Source organism: Rutilus rutilus, assembly GCF_951802725.1.
Source record: "Rutilus rutilus genome assembly, chromosome: 1".
Taxonomy (NCBI): Eukaryota; Metazoa; Chordata; class Actinopteri; order Cypriniformes; family Leuciscidae; genus Rutilus; species Rutilus rutilus.
In genome coordinates this window covers 73,429,345-73,456,517 of record NC_140209.1, presented here as the reverse complement: position 1 = coordinate 73,456,517, position 27,173 = coordinate 73,429,345, and the positions used below count along the sequence as shown (strand labels likewise).

At 36.6% G+C, this 27,173-nt stretch overlaps 3 protein-coding genes across 3 annotated transcripts in view; all 3 read right to left on the bottom strand.

Moving 5' to 3' along the window:
• LOC311305800 (uncharacterized protein) overlaps positions 1-27,173 on the bottom strand; it is a 1,224,369-nt gene that overhangs the window by 1,132,283 nt on the left and 64,913 nt on the right. The window lies entirely within an intron of this gene.
• LOC311306005 (uncharacterized protein) lies at positions 1,937-2,661 on the bottom strand. The gene is made up of 2 exons (XM_084434131.1): positions 2,403-2,661; positions 1,937-2,168 (listed from the first exon to the last, which is right to left on the bottom strand). Exons 1-2 carry the CDS (start codon positions 2,636-2,638, stop codon positions 1,958-1,960), a joined length of 447 nt encoding a protein of 148 aa, XP_084290257.1. The 5' UTR covers positions 2,639-2,661; the 3' UTR covers positions 1,937-1,957.
• Positions 20,000-27,132, bottom strand: LOC311298869 (NLR family CARD domain-containing protein 3-like; the record flags this gene model as incomplete). The annotated part of the gene is made up of 3 exons (XM_084422191.1): positions 25,164-27,132; positions 20,502-20,672; positions 20,000-20,021 (listed from the first exon to the last, which is right to left on the bottom strand). The coding sequence occupies exons 1-3, from the start codon at positions 27,032-27,034 to the stop codon at positions 20,000-20,002; spliced, it is 2,064 nt and encodes a 687-aa protein (XP_084278317.1). The 5' UTR covers positions 27,035-27,132.

Here is a 27,173-nt window from a genome sequence, read left to right as displayed (position 1 = left end):
TACAGCGATCTGTCACGACACATTAAAGAGCCACAAACCGTATTTATTGTTTAAATTTCTTTATAAAATGACCAAATATTAAAGTTGAGACTTTGTTTCATATTAAAAGTAACCTGCTCTGTCCTATCTGTCAGCACGTTGTCAGTGTCCTCTCTGCTCCGCGATGTACAGTATATTTCACTGTGTCGGACATAGCAACAGTAACTTAACTAAAGGGGGAGGGTCTTTGCGAACGGTCAGTTAGAAACTTCACTAAACATGCAAACCATGATCGAAAAGTAAAATCTGTGAATGAGCAGGACTGTGACAGTGAGTAGGCTTACAGCCTATCTTGCATAAATGGCATTGTTATGCCAACATAATGCATCGCTAAAAAATTTTTGCACTAAAACGGGAGTTATTGTTGCATTGTTACCGTTAAGTTGCAACATATTATGAACTGTCTGTCAGCATCTGTATCATTTTCTGCTAATAAATTGCAAATTGGTGCATGTTGCAAAGCAGTCCCATCTCTTGTGTTTTTATGAATGACGTGAACGACTAGTCAACGTCGACTCGACTTTGATGTCATAACAGTCGACTTCAAAAAATCTGAAGTCGTTCAACCCCTAATATATATATATATTATACCCCCTTTTTTTGAATATGTTGGGAAGTTGACCTTCCCAGACAATCCTGAGTAAACTTAGTGTCCCACATTTTTTGCTGCAAATGACTGGGCAGTAGTTCTTGGACCGTCACTCACAGCTATTAGTTAATGTGTTTTTATATGTATTTTTTCCTTCATTGTTACTATGTTGTTTGTCGTTTATTTTTGTTGATTCTTGGTGTTTATGTTTTTGTATTTTTTTTCTTTGTATGTGAAGGGGAACTTTGTTAGTTCTTATTTCATGTTCAAAATTTAATAAAGAGATTGATGAAAAAAAAATAAGTATATACTGTATATATATAAACCAAAATACAGCGAATAGTCTTCTTGGCGCGTCTACTTTTGAAAGTCAACATTTAGATTATGTGAACTAAGTTAAATGCATTGTAAAGGCCTAGGTCACTCTGGAATAAATCACAACGTGTTTCATGATAAAAACGTGACTTTAGTTTACAGTCCGGAAAATACAGTAGGTTATAGTAAATTATTTCACGGACCCCCTGGCACTTGAGAACTGAAAGCCTCATAAGAAAGCCCTGTCGAGGCTCTTCCCCGGTGCGGGTCGTGTCGAGCCATTAGTCTGGGTGTTTGATGAGGAAAAGATGAAATGTAGTAGTTGCAATAAACGCGTTCAGAATCCGTACAACTGCAGCAGCGGAGGACTTTTATTCTGCTGAGCGGAGCTGAGGAAGAACTGATGACGGGACAGTTTGATCTTCGGCTGACAAATCAGAGGAAAGGAGCGTTTCATTCCCGCCTATACGTGTAGAAATCAAATATTCAAGCTGTTTATAAATGTTTCTACCTGAGAACGAAAAGTGAAAAATCAAGCTGAATACTTGTTTTTAGTTTTTCTGAAAAAATAAAAAGACGAAAAAGGAAGTGTTTTCTCGTTTTTCTACTTTCAATATTAAATCAAAAGACGAATGAACACACGACACGGTCCGTGTATCATCTGATCATTTCATTTCCTGTTTGGAATGGAATAACGAGAAATGAAAAGACGGATCGTTTATTCGGTGTTTCGTTTAGTTTAATAAACGGAAAATGAGATTTCGGCTCGATTTCTAATTTTTCGTTTGTGGTTTACAAATCGGTTTATGGCTTTGATATTTCATTTGCACATGTGGGCGCCCCTTTCATCTGATTGGTCAAACCGCTTCGTCTTCAGTACAGCCAGAATAAGAGTCCGTACGGCACACTCACATCCCACTTTAACCCCCTGTGAGCAATAGGGGAAACCCAGAAAGTGCACTGCTATAAACAATGAAACATAAGCCCTGCTGTCTTCAAATAAATAAACTTCAGTCACACTGTAATTGCTGTACAGTATAATGATACTAACTGTAGTTTCTCCAGCTTGAGTTGTGGGTTCATCAGTAGATCACTGAGGTTTTTCACTCCAGAGTCTCCTAGTTTATTCACACTCAGGTCCAGCTCTCTCAGGTGTGATGGGTTTGATTTCAGAGCTGAAGTCACATCAGAACAACCTTCATCTGTCATATCACAGCCTCTTAAACTACATTAGCAGAGAGAGAGAAGAAAATAAGACAGAAGAAAAGAAAACTCTTTATTCTGTAAAGTCACATCATCTTCATAAGCAAATAAAACAGAGAGAGGAAGAGAGATCTTCATCTTTATTTCACCAGATCACAAAATACTAAGTTTGCACAAATACAATGTTAAAGTGTTTTAGTTTAAACTGTTGAAGTGATTTTAAGCATTTTGATTCTTGTATGTGAATGTGACTGACCTCAATCTCTCCAGTTTACAGTGTGAATCCTTCAGTACGGCACATAAGTGCTTCACTCCAGAGTCTCCTAGTTTATTCCAGCTCAGGTCCAGCGCTCTCAGGTGTGATGGGTTTGATTTCAGAGCTGAAGTCAGGATGAGACTCTGTTCCTCTGTAATTCTGCATCTATTCAGACTGAAGACAGAAAGAGAAAATGACTCAGATCTATGATGATCAACTAACGTGTTCATCTTCATCCAGCAGACTTTTGCTGACAAATAAACAGGGATATCAAGGTAAAGGTAACATGGAGAAAGACTACACATTGTTCATTTAAATATACTACCAACATTGTAACAATACAAAGGTTGAAAGCGTTGATCTATTTATGTTAGTTTACACATTCATTTCATTTAATCTTTAAGGTTCTTTCATGTCAATGTTACCCTTGGTTTGCTCACTGGGTCAAATGTGTTTATGTCGGTTGTTTTCAGACACATTGTCTACTTGCTAAAACTTTACAGTAAGGTTTTATTTGTTAACATTAACTACATTAGTTTACATGAACCAATGATGGACAATACTATACAGCATTTAATAACCTTAAGTTTCAACATTTACTAATACATTTTTAAATACAAAAGTTTTCTGTTAACATTAGTAAATCCCCTGTGAACTAACATGAACAAAGAATAACTGTATAAACTAACATGATCAGATTAAGGAATAAAAGTATTTCCTTAAGCAGAAGACAATCAAACAAGTTTTGTAAAAGGTAGTTCATCTGCTTTAGTGCTGCACTGTGAGGCAGTGTCGGTGTATTTTATGGATGGCTCAGCTAAACAGGCCAATAAGAGACTATTAACTACTATTATTGCTTTTAATTATACTAATGTCTAATTAAAATGTCTACAAATGTATAAAACTGATCAGTGATCAGGTAAAACCCTAGCCTAGAAATCTAGACGCACCCTAGCACCCTTGGAGTTAAGTTTTTCTTTGAGAAAAGAGCAAAGAACGGCACTTAAGTCATTCTTAAAAAAAGGAAGATGTGTTTGTCGTTTTGCCGGCCAGATATGGCAAAAGTTGAATCTATCAACTAAGCTCCGCTGTTGGGAAAACGCTCTGGTTGGTTGAAGCGCTGTCCTATTGCGTGCAGAGGGAATTTGAAAGACAGCCGTTTATCCCGCCCTCGGATTGAGCCGCGTCTATGGTGAGTTTCCAGACCTAACATCTTGATTTAGGTCTGGCTTGCCAGGCTAGTAAAACCCACAGACACTTGTTCAATCTCAGTGAATCTGCATGATTCATGGGTTCACAGAGATCATCGCCCCCCAGTGGTGAACCATTGACATTTTTAAACGTTTGGAAACAGTTATGACGTAACGAAGCCTCGTTTACTGAAATCATGTGACTTCGGCAGTTTGACACACACTCCGAACCACTGATCCGAAACAAAAGATTCGTAAAGGTTTCACAGCTTCATGAAGTGTGTTTCGAAAGCGCCCATCACTAGCGTTCAGTCAACTTACCTTCAGTGGATCTTATTACAGGAAGATACTGATCACAGACTTTTAAAATGCACTTATTCGGTTTTTACAAGTTACAGTATATGTTGCACCAAAATTAGATATTTGTGAAATACAAAGATTAAATCGAAAGCAGTTATGAACAGTTCTGATCCTTTATCAAATATTTAAAGCTTGATATCACCTTTTTAATTTTGTGTTATTAACCTGTTAACCTTTGCCAGTGCGCCGGTGTTACGGATCAACTGGGGACGCGCGCGCACGCAGATAATTTTACCTGGATTTCCAGCAGATGTTGAATGGTGACAGATTCGTCACACATCTTTCTCTAAGCAGATTTAAAAGCTTTCCACGTTATTGGTAAATGTTTGTATCATATTGGGACACTGTTGTTTACTCTGTCGCTGCTCCGCTGAATGTTTTAGATGCCTTTAAAGGAGAACTCCGGTCAATTTTAACATTTTTTTGTAAATTTGGAGTGCTGTCAATACAGAGAACAACGACAAAAATCGGTGTTGCCTACACCGTGTTATCCTCTTTTTAAAATTTGCACAATGTTGACTTCAATAGGGCAAGTTTTAAACCTGCTTTTAGCCTCTTAACATCCTTGATGTGTCATTACAAGTGCACAGCCATGTGAGTGATTCCTTCAGAGTGAACACGCGGTCAATCTGACTGCAGTAGATGTGAAAGATATGAATAAAAATGATGTTATTTCAGCCAGCGCTCATACCTGTATTTACATCCTGTTTTCGGTCGAAGTCCATAGTAGTCGATTGTCGAGTTCACGCGCATAGGTTTAGTACGTATGATCACGCGCGTGAACTCGACAATCGACTACTTTGGACTTCGACTGAAATACAGGTATGTATAGGTGGTTTGCAGTCACGTGATTGTGATGACGCGCGAAATTCAGATGGAGGGCAGGAAGTGAAGAGCGGAATGGACGAGATGGAGGAAAGTCCGAACTGTACTTTAGACGCTATTACAAGCGAAAAATATAACAAAAAAATTAAACATATGTTGGACGTGATACTTGCGTTATGAAGAGGAGCGATTTTTCAACTGAATTGAAAGATTTGCCTGTAACGTTACGTTTGTCTTCAGTTACAGGGGCTAACTTACAAACTCAAAGAAAAGAAGAAACAATTACTTTAACTTTACAAAGTTCGGAAAATGGTACGTTACACAAACATAGCCACATAAATTGTATTAATTCACCTTTGACGAAATGATCACTGCACACACGGGTGTTTTCCGATTCGGCTCCTCCCGACCGCAGACGTAGGTTTGCAAGCCATTTTTTCCGGCGTTTTTCGGTCAATTTCGTGCATTTTTCCCCCTTATGAACAACAACTTTTGGTACACGATAAAAACTCCTCGTGGTTTAATTGATTTGAGCAACCATAAACGACGCAAAACATCGGCATTTTGAGTTTGTTATAGTGCTTCCTAAATGTAACAAATCACTTCCTCCCCTCCATCTGCATTTCTCGCCATGGCAACGCAGTGACGTGAAGTCATATGAAAACAAGCTATTCACCCGTGATCACTCTGAAGGAATCACTTACATGGCTGTGCACTTGTAATGACACATCAAGGATGTTAAGAGGCTAAAAGCAGGTATAAAACTTGCCCCATTGAAGTCAACAGGGTGCAAATTTTAAAAACAGGATAACACGGGGTAGGCAACACCGATTTTTGTCGTTGTTCTCTGTATTGACAGCACTCCAAATTTACAAAAAAAATGAGCTCAATGTTAAAATTGACCGGAGTTCTCCTTTAAGGGAAGATTTCACGACACAGACCACGCCCACATTATTTTGTTACATTCGTTTCAGTGAAATTGAATATCTGATGACAACTGTAAGTACATTAAATAAATTATGCTATTGACATTGTGTCTTTGCAGTGCATGTGTATTCGCAGATTATTGTTATGATGCCAATTTGTGGCTTAATTTAAATTGAGCAGCAATACTGCTGAGGTAAAAGGGATGTCAAGCATTTATTTATTATTTATTTTAATGTTACTGAGGAATGAATTAAAGCATAAAGCATACAGTAGGCTACACTCCATAAATATTCCTAAAGAGTGTTGAAAATTGAGAAGCCATAGCTTATGGATCCAGTGAATTACCCACAGCATTTATTCAGGGAATGTTCACCAAACATATTTATTAGCTAACAGGTATGAAAGCAACAATAACAAAAAAAAAAAAAAAAAAAAAAAAAAATAGGCAAATGTGCATGCAGGACAGCTGTATTTGCCAACAGTGGAAGATCTGACCACACAGTCCCACCTTCAACATTCTGAACATTCAATCTAAGGAAGGGAGAACAAACTATAGACTTAAGTTACATGTTTATGAAGAACAGTTACTTGTTTTGTAATGTATATGTATACATGTTTCTTACCCATTCCCAATACCTATGCTGCTCTCCATCTAATGTAGTTATATTAGTAAATAAATGTCACAGTTGTATTATCTTTTTAAGAACAATTTAACACACCATCACCCTTCATTGTGAAATTTTCACATCTCCTCTTTATATAATCACGCTCCTTTCTTAAGCAGCGGTCGGGATATTGGTTATCCTGCAAAGTTTTTGATTTGTCTAACTTTAATTGCATCCATTTGCTGTGGCAGTATATGGCCTAACAACAATGACACTTCATTTATAGAAATCTGTTCCTAACGGTTAGCAGACGACAATAATGAAAGCACATGATGTGATGAATAACAAGTGAAGAGAATATGTTAATGAGATTCATGGTACCAGTCAAATGAAGAGAACTGGCATAATTTAAATTTATATTACATAAAAAGATTGTGTCATATTTCTTTTGTTAAAGAGGTCAGCAAAAAAGTAAATAAAGCATTTCCTCTTGTTTTAGAGAGGGTCATGCTATTCGTGTGAGGTGACAAATGATTAAGAGGTTAGTGATGTAGGCCTATGAGTATATTAGCCATAGAGAATATCAGTATATATCTGTAATAATTCATTATCACTATATCATATGTTTTGCTTATTTCAGTAATACAATTTGTGGTTGCCTCTCAGTGTTTTTCACAGGACTTTAATCACTAAAGACAAAGTGTTCTACATGTCCAATACAAGACATTAGATACACAACATTCAAGTTCATGCTCCTACTGAGCATAATGTACATGTACACATTTGGCAGACGCTTCTATCCAAAGCGACTTACATTGCATTTCAAGCTACACATTTACATTCTAATCAGTTCTTGCTTTCCCTGGGAATCAAACCCATGACCTTGGTGTTGTAAGCGCCAATGCTCTACTGTTTGAGCTACAGGAAAACTCAACACAATGTACAATTCAATATTACTATATTTGCTATATAGAATTGTTCTGAAATTTAAAATTAGTTTTTATTTTTTTTATTTATTTTTTATAAATCTGTTGAATGTTACAAGTTCATGAGATAATTAACTTCATGACCCTATAAGCATAGCTGCTTTATGTCCAGGGAAAAGGATACAGGTGTCAGAGCTGGTTGTACAGAAAAGAGATCTTAATATAATCAGCAGAGTAAAATAAGCTGATTGATAAGCTGAGTGTTTTTATATAAAAAATAATAGATCCATTATAAAATTAGGCTATATGCAGATCAATAAATGCAACTGGAAAAAAATGTAAATGACTTTGCAATTTATGCTTCTTTTAGGTAGTCTACAGTAGCTACTTTCATTTAATCTACATCTGTGGTTATTTGTGATTAGAACTCATGACAACACACTACAGAAAATATAATACACTAATGTTGAGAAGAGTCTTCTGAAGTGCGCTGACAAGTCTGTTCATCCAATGAAACCGAATGCCCCATGTTAACATAGGCGTGGTTTCTGAGCTTGACACTAAAGTATGTTAAACGTCTTTGAAATTGCGTCAAATACGCAGGAATATACACTTCAAAAACAAATCGCTTTATTATGCATACCAGTGTGTATACAACTGGTGAAACATACGTTTTTAATCATGGATCCGTGAAAAATGGCTGCGACGAATCTGTAGCCGTCTAACATCTGCTGGAAATCCAGGTAAAAACTGCGTGCACGCGCGTTCCCCCAGTTAACATGATCCCCAGTTGATCCGTAACACCGGCACACTGAAGCTTTTTTTTTTTTATAGTTCAAAGTTACTATCAGATTTAATGTTATTACCTTGACAAACTATACATCATTAAAAAGATATAAGACTCAAGTTTCAGTATTTGACCACTAGGGTTAGGGTTAGATTCTACTACTTCCGGCGAGATTCTGAAGTGCGACTATGATGGACACTTTACTATCCCATGATCAGGGCCTGAAGTTAAAGTCCAACTGAAATCAAAATTGACCCTATTTAATTTGTTAGCGCATATTACTAGTCTTGTGGTGAAAAATTAATCCGTGCAAGTTAAAACACAGAAAAAAATGGTTTGCCGTCGTAATCTTTAATCAAAGTCTTAAAAGTTACTTCCGGACTGGAATGGAGTTCCTTCTCTGACGACGTAGGTTTGACTGCATGGTTTGGGAAATGCTTAACCACTCCCCTCAAACCGTTAGTCTGCTATGAGCGAGAGATGGAGAGGAGGAGCGCTAGCGTAAAACCCTGCCCTCTGTTCAATATGCCTTTTCACTGGGAAATACGTCACAACACTGGAGTAAAGTCGTTTGCAACTTCCGGTTCACGCGGACTTTAACTTTTTTGACCACCCGCCACAGTGACTTTTTACCAGACAGTTTTTTTTTTTTTTTTGGCCTCATAAAAGGTGAAAAAAAAGGAATTGCACAAACATTTGTCCTTTAACTTGTAAGAATACACATTTAAGTGTTGTCAAGTTATTAACGAGATCCATACAAGTAATAATAACTCTTAGAATACAGATATAGACCTAGTGCAGCTCGTATTAAAAACAAATCACACGCGGCTGTGTTGATGGCTGGGCAGCTGTTAGTTACAGCGTTCAGGAACCGTTAAGCAGAACTAAATTAATATTGTTATTACCATATACATAGGTTAAATTGGGCCGGAGTGCAGCTCCGCCTCCTCGGGTCCACAACACACCATGCCGGAGCTCAGCTCCGTCTCCTTCAGCACCAAATATTGTTATTCCACTTGAATTATTTTTCATCTCCTGGTAAATACATGGCATATGAGACTGAATAATTAGCAAGACTACACAGAGACACCCAGGCTACATGGAATTATCAGACGTCATAATGCGCGTTCTCTGGTTCAGCACCCCGCCCACCAGCGACGTTACCATGGAAACCCGCGAACGGCTAGCAAAATCAATCTTTTAAATTCAACCGCCCGATGGTACGGAAGCGTATTGCATTCACTTGAGGAAAAAAAATCTACTCTGTTTTTCTGAATTAACGAGTTAATTATCTCAGAATTACAGGATCATTTTTCATGAATTTTTTTTTTTTGCTATGTTTTTCTGAATTAACGAGTTAATTATCTCAGAATTACGAGATCATTTTTCATGAATAAAAATGTTTTGCTCTGTTTTTCTGAATTAATGACTTAATTATCTCAGAATTCTGAGATAATTTTTTCTTGAAATAAAAATATTTGCTCTGTTTTTCTGAATTAATGACTTAATTATCTCAGAATTATGAGATAATTTTTCATAAAAAAATATTTTGTTCTGTTTTTCTGAATTAACGACTTAATTATCTCAGAATTATGTGATAATTTTTCATTAAAAAAAATTGCTCTGTTTTTCATGGATGCATAGCGAGTTCAACTTCAGACTAGAGTAACGACGAGACGAATCCTCCAGTTTCTTGCAGCGCTCCGGTCTGCAACGCTCTGAAAGCTGCCACAGTTCACACCAATTCAACGAGACGGTGCGGTGCATCATCTTGATAGCACAACGACTCTTTGTACTTCAGTCCAACTTCCGACTTTTCGGCTATTTTTTGTAGCTTTATATATATCATTTGTTGCGTCTAAATAAGAATGAGGATATGGTTATTGATAAATCGAATTGTTATTGTTGTTCTTATTATCATTTAGGAGGGCTTAGGAACATTTTGGGGTAGCTTCAGCCCCCCTAAAATAGGCCAAACGACGTCCCTGCTGTAATCTACAGTATGTTACTGTAAAAAGGCACTAAATTAAAACTCAAGTTAACTAATTTCACTTGCAGAAACCGACTGCCTTAAATTGACCAACTGTCATTTAAATGTATTAACTAAAATTTATAATGCATAAATAATGTGAGCAAAGTATTACTATGAACTTCTTTCATTTGAAACCACTAAAAAACTATTGAACATAAAAAGATTTCCACTGGACCAGCAACTACACAGGCACCGCCTGTTAAATAAAGCAACATGCAGAGTATCATCAATGTTTGTAGATCTTCTGCTGGACTGAAGCACAGGCTCTACTCTTCAGCACAATGGTGACCCAAAAAATACATTTTACAGTAACCTACTGGCAACAGTGTTCCAGTATATACCTGTTTTATAACTTACAGTTTATTACTGTTAAAGTACATTTCGTGGGTGTGACTTTTTATCTTACACTGTTAACCCTTTCAACCCCACAGGAAAATCCACACTACAAAGAGTAAAAAGTAACATTGACGCAGTGTTGCAGTGAGATAATTAAGTGAATATGTTGAATAATAAGTGAATAAGTGAAATAAGTGATTGTTGAGCATTAGTGATGAACACCTGCTGTTAACAAGCAGGATCACTGAAGGAAAGACAAACAGAAAATAGAGAAACAGAATAACTACAACTGACTTCCAGCCATTACACATTATTACACTTATTATTAACAGTATGACTTTATTTCTGTCATACATCTACAGAAATTGTTATTGAGATGTTTAATTGAAAATGTTTGGTTTGAAGTTATACCATGATGGAGATCAGTGTTTGCTTTAGTTGGGATGCTGACCCTTGACTTTTTATCATTAGTTTTTCACTGGCTGCTTGAACTGTGTTTTTGTAAGTCACATTTGTGCACACACACGGTTTTTGAATGATTGCGGTTATATTGATTATGATGAAAAAAAAAAATCATCATATAGCCTGTTCATTCACTAAATGTATCAGTTTTTAATCCTCTATCTTAAGTGTTATATTACCACCACTGTGAAACTACAGTAAGAAGTTACGATGATATTTTTTTGAACACATATAATGCACAGCCTAAAAAAGAAACAGAGCTACAATGTCTTGTAGAAACACAAAGATATCAAAAATCTGCATATGTCTCTCATCAGTGGTGGCAATAATTTATTTTTATTTATTCATTCATGCAGGAGTGCATGCTGGGAGTTTTATACTATCCTGGAACCCAGCATGCATTGCGACATGAAAGTTTTTACTGTCACCACTGTTGAGATTCATATGCTGATTGTTGATGTCTGTTTGTGTCTAAGACAAGCAGGAGATATTTTAAAGCACTATTAAAATATTATTTCAATATACTTCAGAATAACTAATTACAGAAACATTGTATTTCACGTTATAGATAACAAATATGATTAATATGAAATATAAATAAGTCTACAGCTTTTACACTGGTTAAGATCAGAGAATCAGACATGTCCATGATGATTATGTAATCAACACAACAGTCATAAACACCTGATCATCTTTCTCTTGATTATTTCTTGGCATAACAAATGTGTTTTATAAACTCATAGTTAAAGCAGTCAGAGAAAAATTGATATAATAAAGTCAATGGTTCAAGAGCCCAACTAAAACAAATACTGATCTCCATCATGGTGATAATAACTTTATTAGTTTCAATAAAACATCAACAACTAAATATCTGTTAATTCTCAACAATAACTTTTGTATGAAAGAAATCATGATTTCTGGTTGACTGGTTTGTAAACTGGTTTCACACTCGGTGGCTGGAAGTCAGTTGCAGTTCTTGTGTTTCTCTTTTTTCTGTTCTTGTTTCTCTGTCCTTCAGTGATTCTGCTTATCAGGTGTTCATCAGTGTCTCAATTCACTCACTTCTTTTCATTCACTGTCGAGGGGACTATATTAGTGAACTAATGTAGGGAACAGTGAATGAGGGTACAGGCTGTGATTGTGAAAACAGCCTCTGAGTGTCGATTTTGAGCACTGTTAATTCACAGTATATTCCTGTAGGCTATTTTTGTTTTCTACGGTATATTACTGTTTTAATGGAAAATGGTATGATATTGTCAGAATTTGGCCTTATTTTACAGCAAGGGTTAACAGTGTATTTGCCAACCAATATTTTCAAACATGTTCAATTTCATACGTTTTCCGAGGGTGAAATCCGTTGCCTGCTTGTTAACATTAAAGGTAAAAAATAATAAAAAACTGTAAAGTATTTATCTTTGTTTGAATAACTACTCAACCTTACACATTAATACTGGAAAAATAGCCCCTTTGGTGTAAAACACAATAAATCATTTTATGGCGCGATTTTTAATGATGACCACCGTAAATAAGGGCTCCCCCTCCCTACAAAAGCCAATTTAACCACTGACCATATATATATCATATAAAGGCTAGATGTCTTAAGGCGGAGTCACTTCCCGGCATCACCGGCGGCCATTTAACCACAGTGGAGCAGTGAATTAAGGTGAGTGATCAGCACGCACACAAATCCTCTTATCTCGCTGAAATCTTGACGGATTTACAAACGGTTTGGTTTCTTACTAACGCTATTAACGTGGCTATAATTCCGAATACTTGAACATTTAAGTTATAATTACTCATATGTATGCAGTGTCATAGCTACATCTCTGAGCAAGTTATGGTTATTTAAAAGTACATGCACCATGTTACGAGTGAGCGAGCACACTGTGGTATGATGGCCGCCGTGTGCGGACGCCGACCTCCATTGGCCAGCAGCGCGCACAAGACATCTAGCCTTTATATGATATCTATGGTTATTACTGGTAAAGTTATCGGGTAGGCTACCGGACATTTTCTCACCGGTTCCCAACTCCCAACATCTGTGCAACTGTCATTGTACTGTAGCCTATGTCAGTATTGCATTATTTCATCTCATCTCACCAACAGTTTAATACTTAACCATAGACTGTAAAAAATATGGACAAAGCGTCTGTGACGTCACCCATAGACTTTCTGAAGAACGGTTTTGAAGCCGTTTATGGGGGGTATGGGCGGCGCCATCTTGGAAAATCTTGGGAAATCCTAACCCCGCCCACCTTCTGATGCAGCGCGCGTCACTCAGCTCGCTCTGCTACTCCGGTTATCTCTGTGTATATTTTAGGCAACAAAATGTTATAAAACACCATACTAACTCTTTTCGTTTTCATTTAAAGAAATCTTAAACATTATAGCCACACAAATGTGGTTCAGGCAACGCGTATTGATTATATTCACTGCACATAACGTTTGCCTATTTAAAAAAAACTAAATATAAAACACAAACCTGCCTCTTTTCGTTTTAAATATAATATAAAAATATTTAACATTTTAATATGGTCCAGGCAATATGTGCATTTGTACTAAACAACAGATGTTGCAGTAAACAACATTACAGATCATATTCGTTGTATTAAAATTTAAAATGACAAAACCCAACCCAGTCTCTTTTTGTTAAATTTCACTTTTATCAATATTAGCTATTATAAAAGTACAAGTAAAAGGTAAAGTTACAAGAAGCTATACAAATAAAGCAAACAATTCAGTCAAACATATACAAAGTCAGCGCTCAATCTAGTCTAACCATACAACGGTAAAGTTAAATAGCTTATAAAGTTGAAATGAAACTTCCCCTCAGCCAAAACGATTGGCCAGGGAACAAATTATAGATTTACGAGACCAAAAATCGCCCGTTAGATATACACAAGACGAATTATATCTCATGTTTAACCACTACAGAGACGCCAGAGTCAGCGGCAAACGTCCGAACAAATAGCCGAGGAAAGGCTGTTCCAGGCGGGGTACATGAGCGCCGAGCGCCCGGTGATCACCTGCATCTCACAACTGGATACAATTTTCATAAATCTTTATAAATAAACCACAGATTTGAGCTTTAAACAACTACATTCTTGCCTGAAAAACTCTTAAAACTACATTTCATGATACCGAAACAACAGTAGTATTATATTTCAACTGTATTAAAAAATGGCGCTTCTTATGTTGTCATTCTCCATGGCGCAGCCTAAGCTGTCAATCAAGCTGTCAATCAAAGTTAACCACGCCCTTATTTGTCATACATTTTATATCTAAATACGATCTAAACTAACGAGTTAGAAAAAAATTCACAACCCTCATGGTTGTCAGGCACTCGGAACCTATCGAAAAATACAATAAAAGTCCATGGGACCAACCTGTAAAAACATGAATTTATGCTGTGAAAACGGACATTTCCACTTGAATTTTTCCTACACAAATTTAAAGTAAATAATTTGTAAAAAATTAGGCTCAAATATGTGATATGTAGCTAGAACACCAGCACCTCGATGTGCTTTTTTTCCACCCATGGTCGCAATCAGTGACTGGATGGACTACCGTGAAAGTCGGAGGTCGGGGCGGAGGTCAGCTCCATCTTTAAAATATAGATGAAGAATTGGCGCAGTAGGTTGTAGGGCTCACAATCTGTAAACGTGTTTATAGTTTTTTTTTGTTTTCTGTGTTGGCTTATTTATAAATATAATATGTATGTATGTATTATATGTATATGATCCATTTCTTATGTGTGTGTGTGTGTGTGTGTGTGTGTGTGTATATATATATATATATATATACACAGTGCAATGCATAAGTGAATACACCCATGCTAAAGTTGACTAAAAAGAGGAATAAAAAATCATATTTTGGAAATTGAACTTAATGCCTTAATTTAAAAAATTAGGAAAAATCCAACCTTTAAGGACACCAATTTTCTTTGTGAATGAATAATGTATCGTAAATAAATAAATGTTCTTCCTTAAAATACATGGTGCATAAGTGAGTACACCCCTATGTTAAATTCCCATAGAGGCAGGCAGATTTTTATTTTTAAGTATTTAAAAAAAAAAAAATTTAGGATACTATGCATCCTGATAAAGTTCCCTTGGCCTTTGGAATTAAAATAGCTCCACATCATCACATAGCCTTCACCATACCTAGAGATTGGCATGGGGTACTTTCCATAAGATCATCTCTCAATGCAAATCAAACTAGCTTTTAGGCTAACTGAAATAAAACCATGCCAATCTCTAGGTATGGTGAAGGCTATGTGATGATGTGGGGCTATTTTAATTCCAAAGGCCAAGGGAACTTTATCAGGATGCATAGTATCCTAAAATTTTTTTTTTTTAAATACTTAAAAATAAAAATCTGCCTGCCTCTATGGGAATTTAACATAGGGGTGTACTCACTTATGCACCATGTATTTTAAGGAAGAACATTTATTTATTTACGATACATTATTCATTCACAAAGAAAATTGGTGTCCTTAAAGGTTGGATTTTTTCTAATTTTTTAAATTAAGGCATTAAGTTCAATTTCCAAAATATGATTTTTTATTCCTCTTTTTAGTCAACTTTAGCATGGGTGTATTCACTTATGCATTGCACTGTATATATATATCTACACATACATACACACACACACACACACACACACACACACACACACACACACACACACACATATATGAATACTTAAGATGTAAAAGCCTCTAAGTGCGATCTGAAATTTTCTTCTAGTTTGATCAGTTTTATCAAGCTTGTATGTTTATGTTCAGTTATTTCACTTTAATGGCAATGAAAAGGACCTATTAATTGTCATTAAAGTGAAATTACTGAACCTAAATATACAAGCTTGATAAAAATGCTCATTTTAGAAGAATTTTTTTTCTTTTACATCTGAAGTCTTCATGTATACACATGTAAATGAATGTGTGTGTATTGTATCTGACCTCAGTGTGTTACCCTACCTGTATATATATATATATATATATACACACACACTGCTTGTGATATTGCCATCCATGAATGAATCAACAGAGATACACGCATACTATTGATTAATTCATGTTTATTCATTGATGGTAATATCACAAGCAAATAAATTACTTTTTCCTTACCAAAAATCAACATCTGTCATTGTTCACAGGTTTATGTGTGTGTGTTTTTTTTTTGTTTTTTTTTTAGGTAAAATGTATTGGCTAAATTATATTTAACTTATTTGAGAAATTACACAAAAGCTCTCGACAAAGGCGTGATCTGCGAGCAGCTGACCGACGACTCCTCTGAATTGTGAGCACGAGCGACGTAAAAACGCAGACGAAAGCGGAAAGAAGAACTAAAAGCATTGCTCTAAGTGCAGTCAGTGGAATGGGCTCTTTAAATTTTCGCACTGATGTGACCGCGCATGTTACGTGACAATACCAACCGTAATACCAGTACGTCCGGACTCCATTCATACTACCCGTATTCATACTATATAGAGCGTACTTTTGTAACGGTCGCGAAGTACGTTCTAATTTAAATGTAGTCGGCAAATCGCCTTTGGCCGCGACTCTGGAGGACTTGGAGTTAAGTTTTTCTTTGAGAAAAGAGCAAAGAACGGCACTTAAGTCATTCTTAAAAAAAGGAAGATGTGTTCGTAGTTTTGCCGGCCAGATATGGAAAAAGTTGAATCTATCAACTAGCTCCGCTGTTGGGAAAACGCTCTGGTTGGTTGAAGCGCTGTCCTATTGCGTGCAGAGGGAATTTGAAAGACAGCCGTTTATTGCGCCCTCGGATTGAGCCGCGTCTATGGTGAGTTGCCAGACCTAACATCTTGATGTAGGTCTGGCTTGCCAGGCTAGTACCTACTCCCATAGTACGTGATTTCGGACGCAGCTTTAGTCCATATATGGAACACATGAAAAAGTGCCATAATCATGTGACATTCTGGGGATTTTTCAAAAGTGGGGTTGCAGCTTAATAGTTTAATTGACTGTTTAATTTTATTACTTTAAATTGTTCTGGCTCTGTGTGACTGAGGGAAAAAATGCTTAAAAGTAATATAATAAATAAATGAGCAATACTCACGTCAGTGTGTTGAGTTGACAGTGTTTATCCTGCAGTAGAGCAGCGATCTGATTCACTTGTGTGTCTCCTAGTTCACGTCCACTCAGATTCAGCTCTCTCTGGAGTAACGGGTTTATACCCACAACTCTATTCACATACTGACAGGCTTCCTCAGCAGCAGGACTCACAAACCTGCAGAAGAGGCAATTCAGGTATCAACTAATTGTCCACCGCATTACAAAAAATGATTGATACGATAAAAAACTTAATTATTGTTTTAAAGACAAGCTTAAGTTAGTTATTTAGATATCAAATTTTTCTTTAAACATTTAAATACACAAATAAATATATATTTAAAAGAAACTAGAGCAACACTCAGTCCTAAAGCAAACATAAGCATAAGAACAGAAAGGTCTCACAGAGCAGAAGGGCAAAAGCTCACTAGATCATGATTTTCAGTATGAATACAGAGTGTGAAATTAAGATCTTTCTGTCTTTAAAGCAGAAGGAGTGAGAAACGTCAGCACAGAGAAAACTGGCTTGTGAAACTGCATGTTTGAGAACATCTGGAGACTCATAGACCTGGTGCAGAGAGATGCAGTGAATCTGGGCTTGATGGAAAACTATTATTGTTAATTATCAAGGTATACTCCTGAATGTCAGCACACATATACTGACCCATAATGTCTATTTGACCTGTAGCTCGTATCACAACTAAACTGTGTTGACGGTTATCATCATCATGACAGAACCTGCAGCATCTGATCTGATCTTGATCATTTTGATGCAACAAATTGTACAGCTTATTATATAACTAAAATAATATATTAGTTATGAATATTTAGCCTGCATATAGCTAATTTAGTTAATTATTTGATCCCGTCTCACCTCAGTGTCTCCAGTTGACAGTCTGGATCCTGCAGTAAATCATTGAGCTTCTTCACTCCTGATTGTCCAGGATCATTTCCTGTGAGATCCAGCTCTATCAGGTGTGAAGGGTTTGATCTCAGAGCTGAAGCCAGAGCTTTATAACCTTCTTCTGTCACACTGCAGTTAGAGAGTCTAGAACAGAGAGGAAAACATTCAGCTGATTAATCAGTTAAACCTGAACAATATAAATCCTTAAACTGAATTTAATTTTATTCTTCATACAAATGTATTGAAAGTCAGTTGCAAAAACTGACAATTGAATATGGAGGCAAACAAAAGGCTCAGTGAACTTTAATATGTTAGACATCAACATCCCTTTCAAGATTGCAATTAACTAAAACTGTACAACTCTGAAAGTCTATGATCTGAAAATGGTCGGAAAATTAGAAAATTAAAGTTTGTGAATGGCCCAATAAAGTCCAGACTTCAATTCCATTAAAATGCTGTGGAAGGACTTGAAACACAGCTCATGCTGGAAAGCCTACAAATGTCACTGAGCTGAAGCAGCTTTGCAAGGATGAGTGAGACCAGGGGCGCAACTACCCATTGTCAGAGGGGTATGAAGCAACAAATTTGGTGAACAATTTAACAATTCTTTGAGTGGTGGAGTTGAAACGGGTTACATGCTTATTTCACAGATAAGAATACAATTTTAATTTGATTCAATGGTTATTTAAAGTTTTACTTGGCTTTTTCAGCCACACTTCAGAGAACTTTAGAGCGCTAATGTCTGTTAACATGAACATTTGAAAGCCTCCAAGCACAGACATCACACTTTAAATTAGGGCTGCACGATATTGGGAAAAAATTACATTGCAATATTTTTTTCCCAATGATATATATTGTGATATTGCGAGCCATCAATCCAGGCTATAAGACTGCTTTAAAACTTTCACAGAGACCTCAAACAGAAAGCACAAAGCCTTTCTTTAAAGCGAATTTCGTTTTGTATTAATTGTATCTTAATTTTAATCAGTGTTTCATTATCCAATTTCCTAGATTTAATTAATAAAAAGTATATATAGCAGACAATAGATAATCACGACTGAATGTTGGCTGTGAGCAGTGAGCAGCGGCACAGCGAATCAATCACTGTGCAGGCACGCGGAACGTGCATGTCACCCCAGCAACAAGACATACAACAAACTCGTGTTTACTGTGTGCTACCCTGGTGCTACCGTTCTCAATACACCATGGGTGCTACTACCCTTCACATCGCATGTTCCAGCGATGTGACTATCGCTCATGCGCACATCGCAATGTTGATGTTAAAACAAAATATCGTTCAGCCCTACTTTAAATCCTACCTGTTGCCTTTCACCATCCACTTATTTAGCTGCTTTTGGTATCCCTTGACATGCCATCTCACTTTCCCTCTTTCTTTTTCTATCTTTAGCCGCGACAGTTTTTTTGCTTTATCCATCTTTTTCAATGACAATTCACTACTCGTACCTGCTCGCTCAGTGCTCACGGCGCCCCTCGCAATATTACGCTCGCGACATCTTCAATGTCAAAATTCTATGATGGAATCTTATGAGGGCGCCTACTCTAGCCTGTTAGTCCTCTAAAATGTTATATAACATTGAGGAAATGCGGAAATGATTTAGAAATGCAGAACAGCAGCTACATATAGAAAATACCAAAAAAAGAATTGTAATTATTTATTTATTTTACCATTGCATGGTGCTGCGCCCCTATGTGCCGCATATAGCGCATACCCACTTTTTAAGCCACTGAGTGAGACAAACGGACCAAAATACCTTAATAGTGGTGTAAAACACTACAGGAAGTGTTTAGTCGAGACTAGCTGCAAAGCTGAAAGCAGAATCAAAGATACACAGCTTCCTCAAAAGCACTAAAATACATTAATCCTGTTATATACAATCTTAAGAAAAGTGATTTCTACTAGATCTCACCCTCCTTTCTGTGGCAGATTTACCAGCTCTAACAGAATCATCTGAATTCTGACTCAACACTAGGTATGCAAATAACGATTAAATCACTAAATTATAAATTACTATAAACAAAAACAGCACAATTTAAGTGTTAACTTATAAGAAGCAGAATATACATATATGGAAAATACATTATCCATTAAATATTATAATCTCGCAATTATTTGCATTACAGTGCAGCACCAAATGAATGCAGCACAAAATTAACGCTTAATGTTCACTTCACTGAAAAAAACACAACAACAGTAAAATGGCACAATGACAACCTCGCTTATATTGAACATCAAACTTTAATCAAATAGGACAGATGGCATAGTATACCCCCATTGTAACACTGATAAATGAAGGTCTTAGTGTTTTCCCCTAAATTTAAAACAAATGCTTAGTTTGTGGTTCATTAGTATTAATGAAAATACATCAATAATAAAATAGTACAATGATAAATTCACTTATATTAAACATTGGACTTTTATTAACAAAATTGATAAGAAGGATGATATGCTATACCCACATTGTAACAAATAAATAAAAGATCTTTGGACTGCTTAGTTTGTGGCTCATTATTATTTTGAATGAAAAACACAACAACAATAGAACAAAGACAAACTTACTTATATTAAACAAAGAAATGCAACTTTTATTTATAACTTTTAGCCTCTGGGTTGCACCTTACTTTAGTCATGTGACTCATGTGGCTCAACTTACCTCAGTATCTCCAATTTACAATTTATATTCGTCAGTCCAGTGCAGAGCAGCTTCACTCCTGAATCCTGCAGATTATTATTGTTCATGTTCAGCTCTTTCAGATTGGTATCTGATCCAAGAACTGCAGCCAGAGCTGAACAGCTTTTTTCTGTTAAGTTACAATCATTTAACCTACAATAAATCACAACACAGAATTAGATGGCACACATACAATACATTTTCTCTAAACAAATATTAAATACATTTTCCATTATTATTTTTTTTACATAAACAGCATACAATGCATTCAAACAGCATTCATCAACAAAAAAGACTATTTCCAGTACATTAGCATTTTTTATTCAGTGACAAATTTCCTAGATAAAATTAAGCATGTTTGAAAAAAATATTTGCGTTAAGATTTATAGCTATAGGATTTCTTCTCTATTTCTGTAACCTGATGGAGTTTGGGTTCTTGCCACTGTTGCCTCTGGCTTGCTTAGTTGGGGACACTTAAAATTCAACAATATTATGATTGCACTGACACTATTAGATGAGACAGTTCACAGTTTAATGGCAAGTTAAAGGCCTTTCACTATAATTCTAAAAATGCCTTCATTCACATGTACATGTCTTTTTGTTATAAAATCTTTAATGATTTAAGTAAAGCTAAGATTACTTAAACCTAAGATAGGTGTGTGCGATATGACGATTTTTGATCGTGGACGATTAAAATGTCTCCACGATCTGCTTTTGAAGAAATATCGTAGAATCGTGCATTATATCTGTTCTGGCGCCTCTGTCCCAACATACTTAACAACGCGATGTATATTCACATAAACTGATAACGCAGCGGAACGGGACACTGCAGTTCACAAAAGTTCACAATTTGCATGTGTTTTAATGCCTTGTCGGTTAAACATTTAATTCGCATGCTGATGCGCTGTTCTAACGTGTGCGTTTCTCAGCGCGTACATGTGAAGCTCACATGCACTAAAAGCCTGTCTACCAGCGCCTGGATACTGGACTAAGTTATCTTTTGAGTCTTATTGTGCTTATACTGTTAAATACACACAAGGTTTACATAAACGAAGTCGGTTATGTCTAAAGTGAAAGCAAACTTGAGAAAATTGAGAGAAAATCTGCTTGTCAAATGCGTGTATATTAGACGCGTCGCGCGCAACTCTTACGGTGCGTGTCCACTGGCACGGTGCGAGCGGAGCGGAGCGAGCGTTTTCAATTTATTCCTATGGAAGTCGAGCTTCACGCTCGCGCAGTGCATTTTGGGATTGACAGCGGACCGGAGAAAGCGTTGAGAGCGACCGAGAGCGTCAAAAGGTTGGGCAGTTCTCGACTTTATGCAAATATCAAGCGAAAAACGCGGTCGGCAGCCAATTGCTGTGAGGTTCGGGATGTGACGTCTGTTTTGAGAGTTTAAAAATATGCAAATTGTGCCGGAGTTTATGCTGGATTTAGTGCGTAAATCATTTTGTTTACAAATTAGACGCTTTGCAGTTGTTATATATGTTAAAGATTTTATTTTGGATGCGTTCATTGTGATTATATTGGCTGGGTTAATAAAAGTTTATAAAATTGAAAGGATATCTTTGCTTGGGGCATTTGGAAACAAAGCTTGTCTATTTCTAATTGTAATCGCGTGCATCGCTGATGATTATACTGTCCGTGTGTTGAAAAAACTTATATTAAACACACTCGCAACAGACACACCCCAAAGCGGAGGCGTTATAGCGTTACCAGCGGCACTGAGCGGAGTTTTGCCGCTGTAGTGGACACGCACCGTTAAAGAGACAGTAGTAATAGTAAACACGCTGCCGCTTGTCCTTAAAGGGATAGTTCACCTAAAAATAAAAATGATCTCATCATTTACGCACTCTAATGTTTTTCCAAACCTGTATTAATTTCCTTCTAATATTTTCTAATATTTTTCTAATATTAATATTTTGAAGAATGTGGCTATCCAAACAGTAGCTGTTCCCCATTGACTTCCATAGGAGAAAAATATACTATGGAAGTCACTGGGGTACATCAACTGTTTGGTTACCCACATTCTTCCAAATAACTTTTATTTTCAACAGAAGAAAGAAACTTATTCGAGTTTAAAACAACTTGAGAGAGTAAATTATGATCATTTGAATTTTTAGGAGAACTATCCCTTTAATGTTAATAAAACAACACAATGCAAAGAGAAAATCACTCACTGCCCTTGACTGATAACTTTAATAGTAGCTTTAATAAGTATCAATGTATAATTTATACAGTGAAGTCTGTTTTGTTTTATTTTCATATTTGTTCATTTAATTACTTTCTTCAATGCTACTGTTAAATACACCTACTGTAGCTGAAAATATAAAGCACTGTTTAGCCTATTTAATTTGTATATTAAGTTGTGTATGTGTAATGTGTATCTTTGATCTTAATAATTAATAACAAAGAAAATAATGACAAATATTTTTATATTTTGTTACCTAAGGCTTTGTTTTTAAAATAGTGACATTAGATTGGCTGTAATGCTAAGTCACAAAATAGTAAAACCAACATAAAAAGAATCGTGAATCGTGATTTTCCTGAAAAAAATCGTGATATATTTTTGCCATATCGCCCATCCCCCTAACCTAAGAACCTAAGAAATTGCATTTGTATTATTTCAAGATTAAGTTTAACCAACGACTGATGCCGATATCTTAGAGAGCAGGGTGATCAATGGGTGATATATCATTAATTTAAAGATAGTAAAAAAGCATCCATAACAATTACTGAAATTACATTTATAGTTTATTTTACTTAATATTTACTAAATAAATAAATAACTTTTTTGTAGAAAAAAACAACTTTAAATGTGTACATCACATATTATACAACAGGCTTTTGATAAATGTTTATTTGTAAATCTCTCAATCTACATATTACATTACATTATTATTACATTAAACTACAGAATTACTGATAAAAATAAGCATTTAAAATGTCTAATTACTAGGAGATACAGAGGGACTGTCACGGTGTGGTGCAGGCAGAAGAAGACGAAGGAGAATCTAAAGTTCCAATGCAAACATTTGCTCACAATATAAATAATACAGGTACATAGAAGACGGGCAGAAGGTTCACACACACTAAATACGACGGAGATCGGACAAGGACTGACTGAACAGAATGGAATTTAAATACAAACACACATTACACTGATTAACAGAACACAGGCGAGATAGATGACGATTAGTGGTCGACCGATATTGGTTTTTTGATGGCCGATGCCGATGCTGATATCTTAGAGAGCAGGATGGCCGATAGCCGATGTAAAGCCGATATTATTATTATATACTTGATATTTATTTTAATCAATATTTTATACATTTTAAATAAATTAGAAAACAAATCTTTAAAATAAACATGCTTAGATGGCAACTTCTTGAATCTGCAATCCTATTACAGTATTTTTCACAAATAAAGTAATTGTTTAAAAATATATGAATATGTTAATAAAAAGGAAGCAAACACTGTAACAGGGCACTCAGTAATCTGGTAATATCGTGCGCACTGGTGATCATATTTTTGCAAATAAGGACAAGGTAACGCTAATATTACATACAGCACACAGTGAAAACTATATGAATATGACACAGTGGCCAACTGGATATAGCACAGCATATTTTAATATGAAGGATTTAAAGTTTTTCGATCACGTCTCCTGTGAAGCTGATCTTCTCTTCGCATTCACTCACTTCACTTCACCGTCACTCGCAGTCACACGTTTATCAGGCTATGCATTTGCTGAATGTTGACAGTAAATGAGAAAGTATTTTAGCCTGATTGTTTGCCTTTTCTGTTACAAATAATATAAAAGCAACACTTTACTTTTTCGCATACCATTTACTTTCTTTGTTTACCAGTTCTGTCTAACAAAGTATTAGATATGACTGACAGAGATTGTAAACTAATGAAGACGGAGAATGTGAGTGAGCGCTGTGTGATCAGGCGCTGGTGTTCTCAGCGCCGCCCGTCAAAATAAAAGTCCCGCTTCCAACACATCGGCCAATCAGAAAAACGTATCGGCCGATGCTGATATTTTAAAAGTGCCAAATATCGGCCTATATATCGGCCTTGGCGATATATCGGTCGACCACTAATGACGATGATGACTAAACAGGTGAACTGATAATGACGGTAACCATAGAAAGGCAAATAGGAACCAAGCAAAACTCGAACTGAAAGTCCAAACAAACGCTGACACGTGACAGGGACAACTAATATATGATGTGGTAATATATATGTACTTTATTTAAGCCTGTTTTATAAAAATCTCAATGTTTTATATTATAACCTTTCAGAATTTCATCTTACTTGTTGGCAATATAAATAGCATCTGTACCCAATTATTTTTCCACAAGTATGAGTATGAGCTAATATATAATTCTATACAAGTCATTAAAGTCTGGTGCATCATATGATACAAGACAAAAATGCAAACATTTTTACATGGTCTTTTATATTTTTTCTAAAGGTTTGATAAACTGTCTCCACACACAAAAAAAAATTCAGACTATTATTTCATATGTCAGGCTTTACAGGGATAAGTTCATGTTCATGATGAGGAATCACTATAGAGTAATGTTGATAAAAACATTTTTCAGATGAGAGCAAAACAAAATATATTAAAATACTTACAGAGCTCTTCTGGAGGTTTTGATGACTGCCGATAATCTAATGAGACACTCGTCTGATTTCTTGAATTTCTGAAGCTCAAACTCCTCCAGCTCTTTCTCTGATGTCAACAACACAAAGACTAAAGCAGACCACTGGGCAGGTGAAAGGTCACCAGATGAGAGACTTCCTTTGCTAAGGTGGGTCTGAATCTCTTTCACCAGAGTTTGGTCGTTCAGTTCATTCAGACAGTAGAACAGATTGATGGATCTCTCTGCAGGAAGATCATCTTCTAATTTCTGCTTGATGTACTGAACTATTTCCTTGTTGCTCTGGTCATTGCCATCTTGCTGTGTCAACAGACCTCGTAAGAGTCGTCGATTGGACTGGAGCGACAGACCGAGGAGGAAGCGAAGGAAAAGGTCCAGGTGTCCATTGTCACTCTCGAGCGCCTTGTCCACTGCAGTCTTGAGAAAATCAATCATGGTTTCATTTCTGTTTTCCTGTTCTGTAGACTCATGATCAAACACACTTGTCTTGTTGATGTCTAGAAACAGATGTGCATAAAGGGCTGCAATAAACTCTTGAATGCTCAAGTGAACAAAGCAGTACATGGTACCAAGAGCGATCCGTGTTTCCTCCTTAAAGATCTGGGTACACATGCCTGAGTACACTGATGCCTTATAGACGTCAATACCACAGGCTTCCAGGTCTGTGTCATAGAAGATCAGGTTGTTTCTTTCCAGCTGATGAAATGCCAGTTTCCCCAGTGAAAGGATGGCGTCTTTATCCCAGGAAACATCTGGTGTGTATTCTCCATCATACTTTCGGCGGCTCTGCTGGATCTGAAAGCGGAGAAAGTGCGTGTACATTTGTGTCAGAGTCTTGGGAGTGTCTTCAGTGTTTGATTCCTGCAGTGTTTTAGAGATCGCATCAGCCTGAGTGTTTTTCACATCATTATTTCTTTTCTCCTCCAGAATGTTCTGGAGAACCGTGGCTGAAATCCAGCAGAAGACTGGGATGTGGCACATGATAAAGAGACTCTTTGATTGTTTAATGTGATCTATGATTGTGTTGGCCTGATTCTCATCAGTGAATCTTTTTTTGAAGTACTCTTCCTTCTGTGCGTCACTGAATCCTCGTATCTCTGTCAGCCGGTCGATACAGTCAGGAGGAATCTTACTGGCAGCTGATGGTCTGGTGGTGATCCAGATGAGAGCAGAAGGAAGCAGATTTCCCTTCATGAGGTTCGTTAGGAGAACATCCAGAGAGGCTGGTGACGATACATCACGCCACGTCTCATTACAATCAAACTTCAGAGGAAGGCGACATTCATCCAGTCCATCAAGGATAAACAGCACTCTGAACTGATTCCTTCTTGTAAGGTTCAGTCCTTTTGTCTCTGGGAAAAATTGAGTTATAAGGTCCATTAAACTGAGTTTTTCTTTCTCCTTTAAGTTCATCTCTCTGAATGGAAGAGGAAATATGAAGCTGATATCTTGATTTTCTTTTCCTTCAGCCCAGTCCAGAACAAACTTTTGCACAGAGACTGATTTCCCGATGCCAGCGACTCCTTTTGTCAGTACAGTTCGGATCTCCTTGTCTTGTTCAGGTCTTTCAAACAAATTTGTGCATTCAACCTGTATCTCTTGTGCTTCATGATGCCTGGAAGCAACTTCAATCTGTCTCACCTCATGTTCAGTATTGACCTGTTCACTGCCGCCCTGAGTGATATAGAGATCTGTGTAGATGTTATTCAGAAGTGTGGAGTCACCTTGCTTCGCAATTCCTTCAAACACACATTGATACTTCTTCTTTAGGCCACGTTTCAGCTGATGAATGAAGAGCAGCTCATCTAAACACAGGAACAGAAAATAGACAGTTTTAGTCTTCATTTTCTCTCCTACATTTATAAGAGACAATCAGACAGATGATCATGAGTCTCTAACCTTCTAGAGCATCAGCAGCTTCATCTTGCTTCATCTCTCTCAGGTAATGTAGTGTGAGATCAAGAGCCGATTCTTTGATACTGGA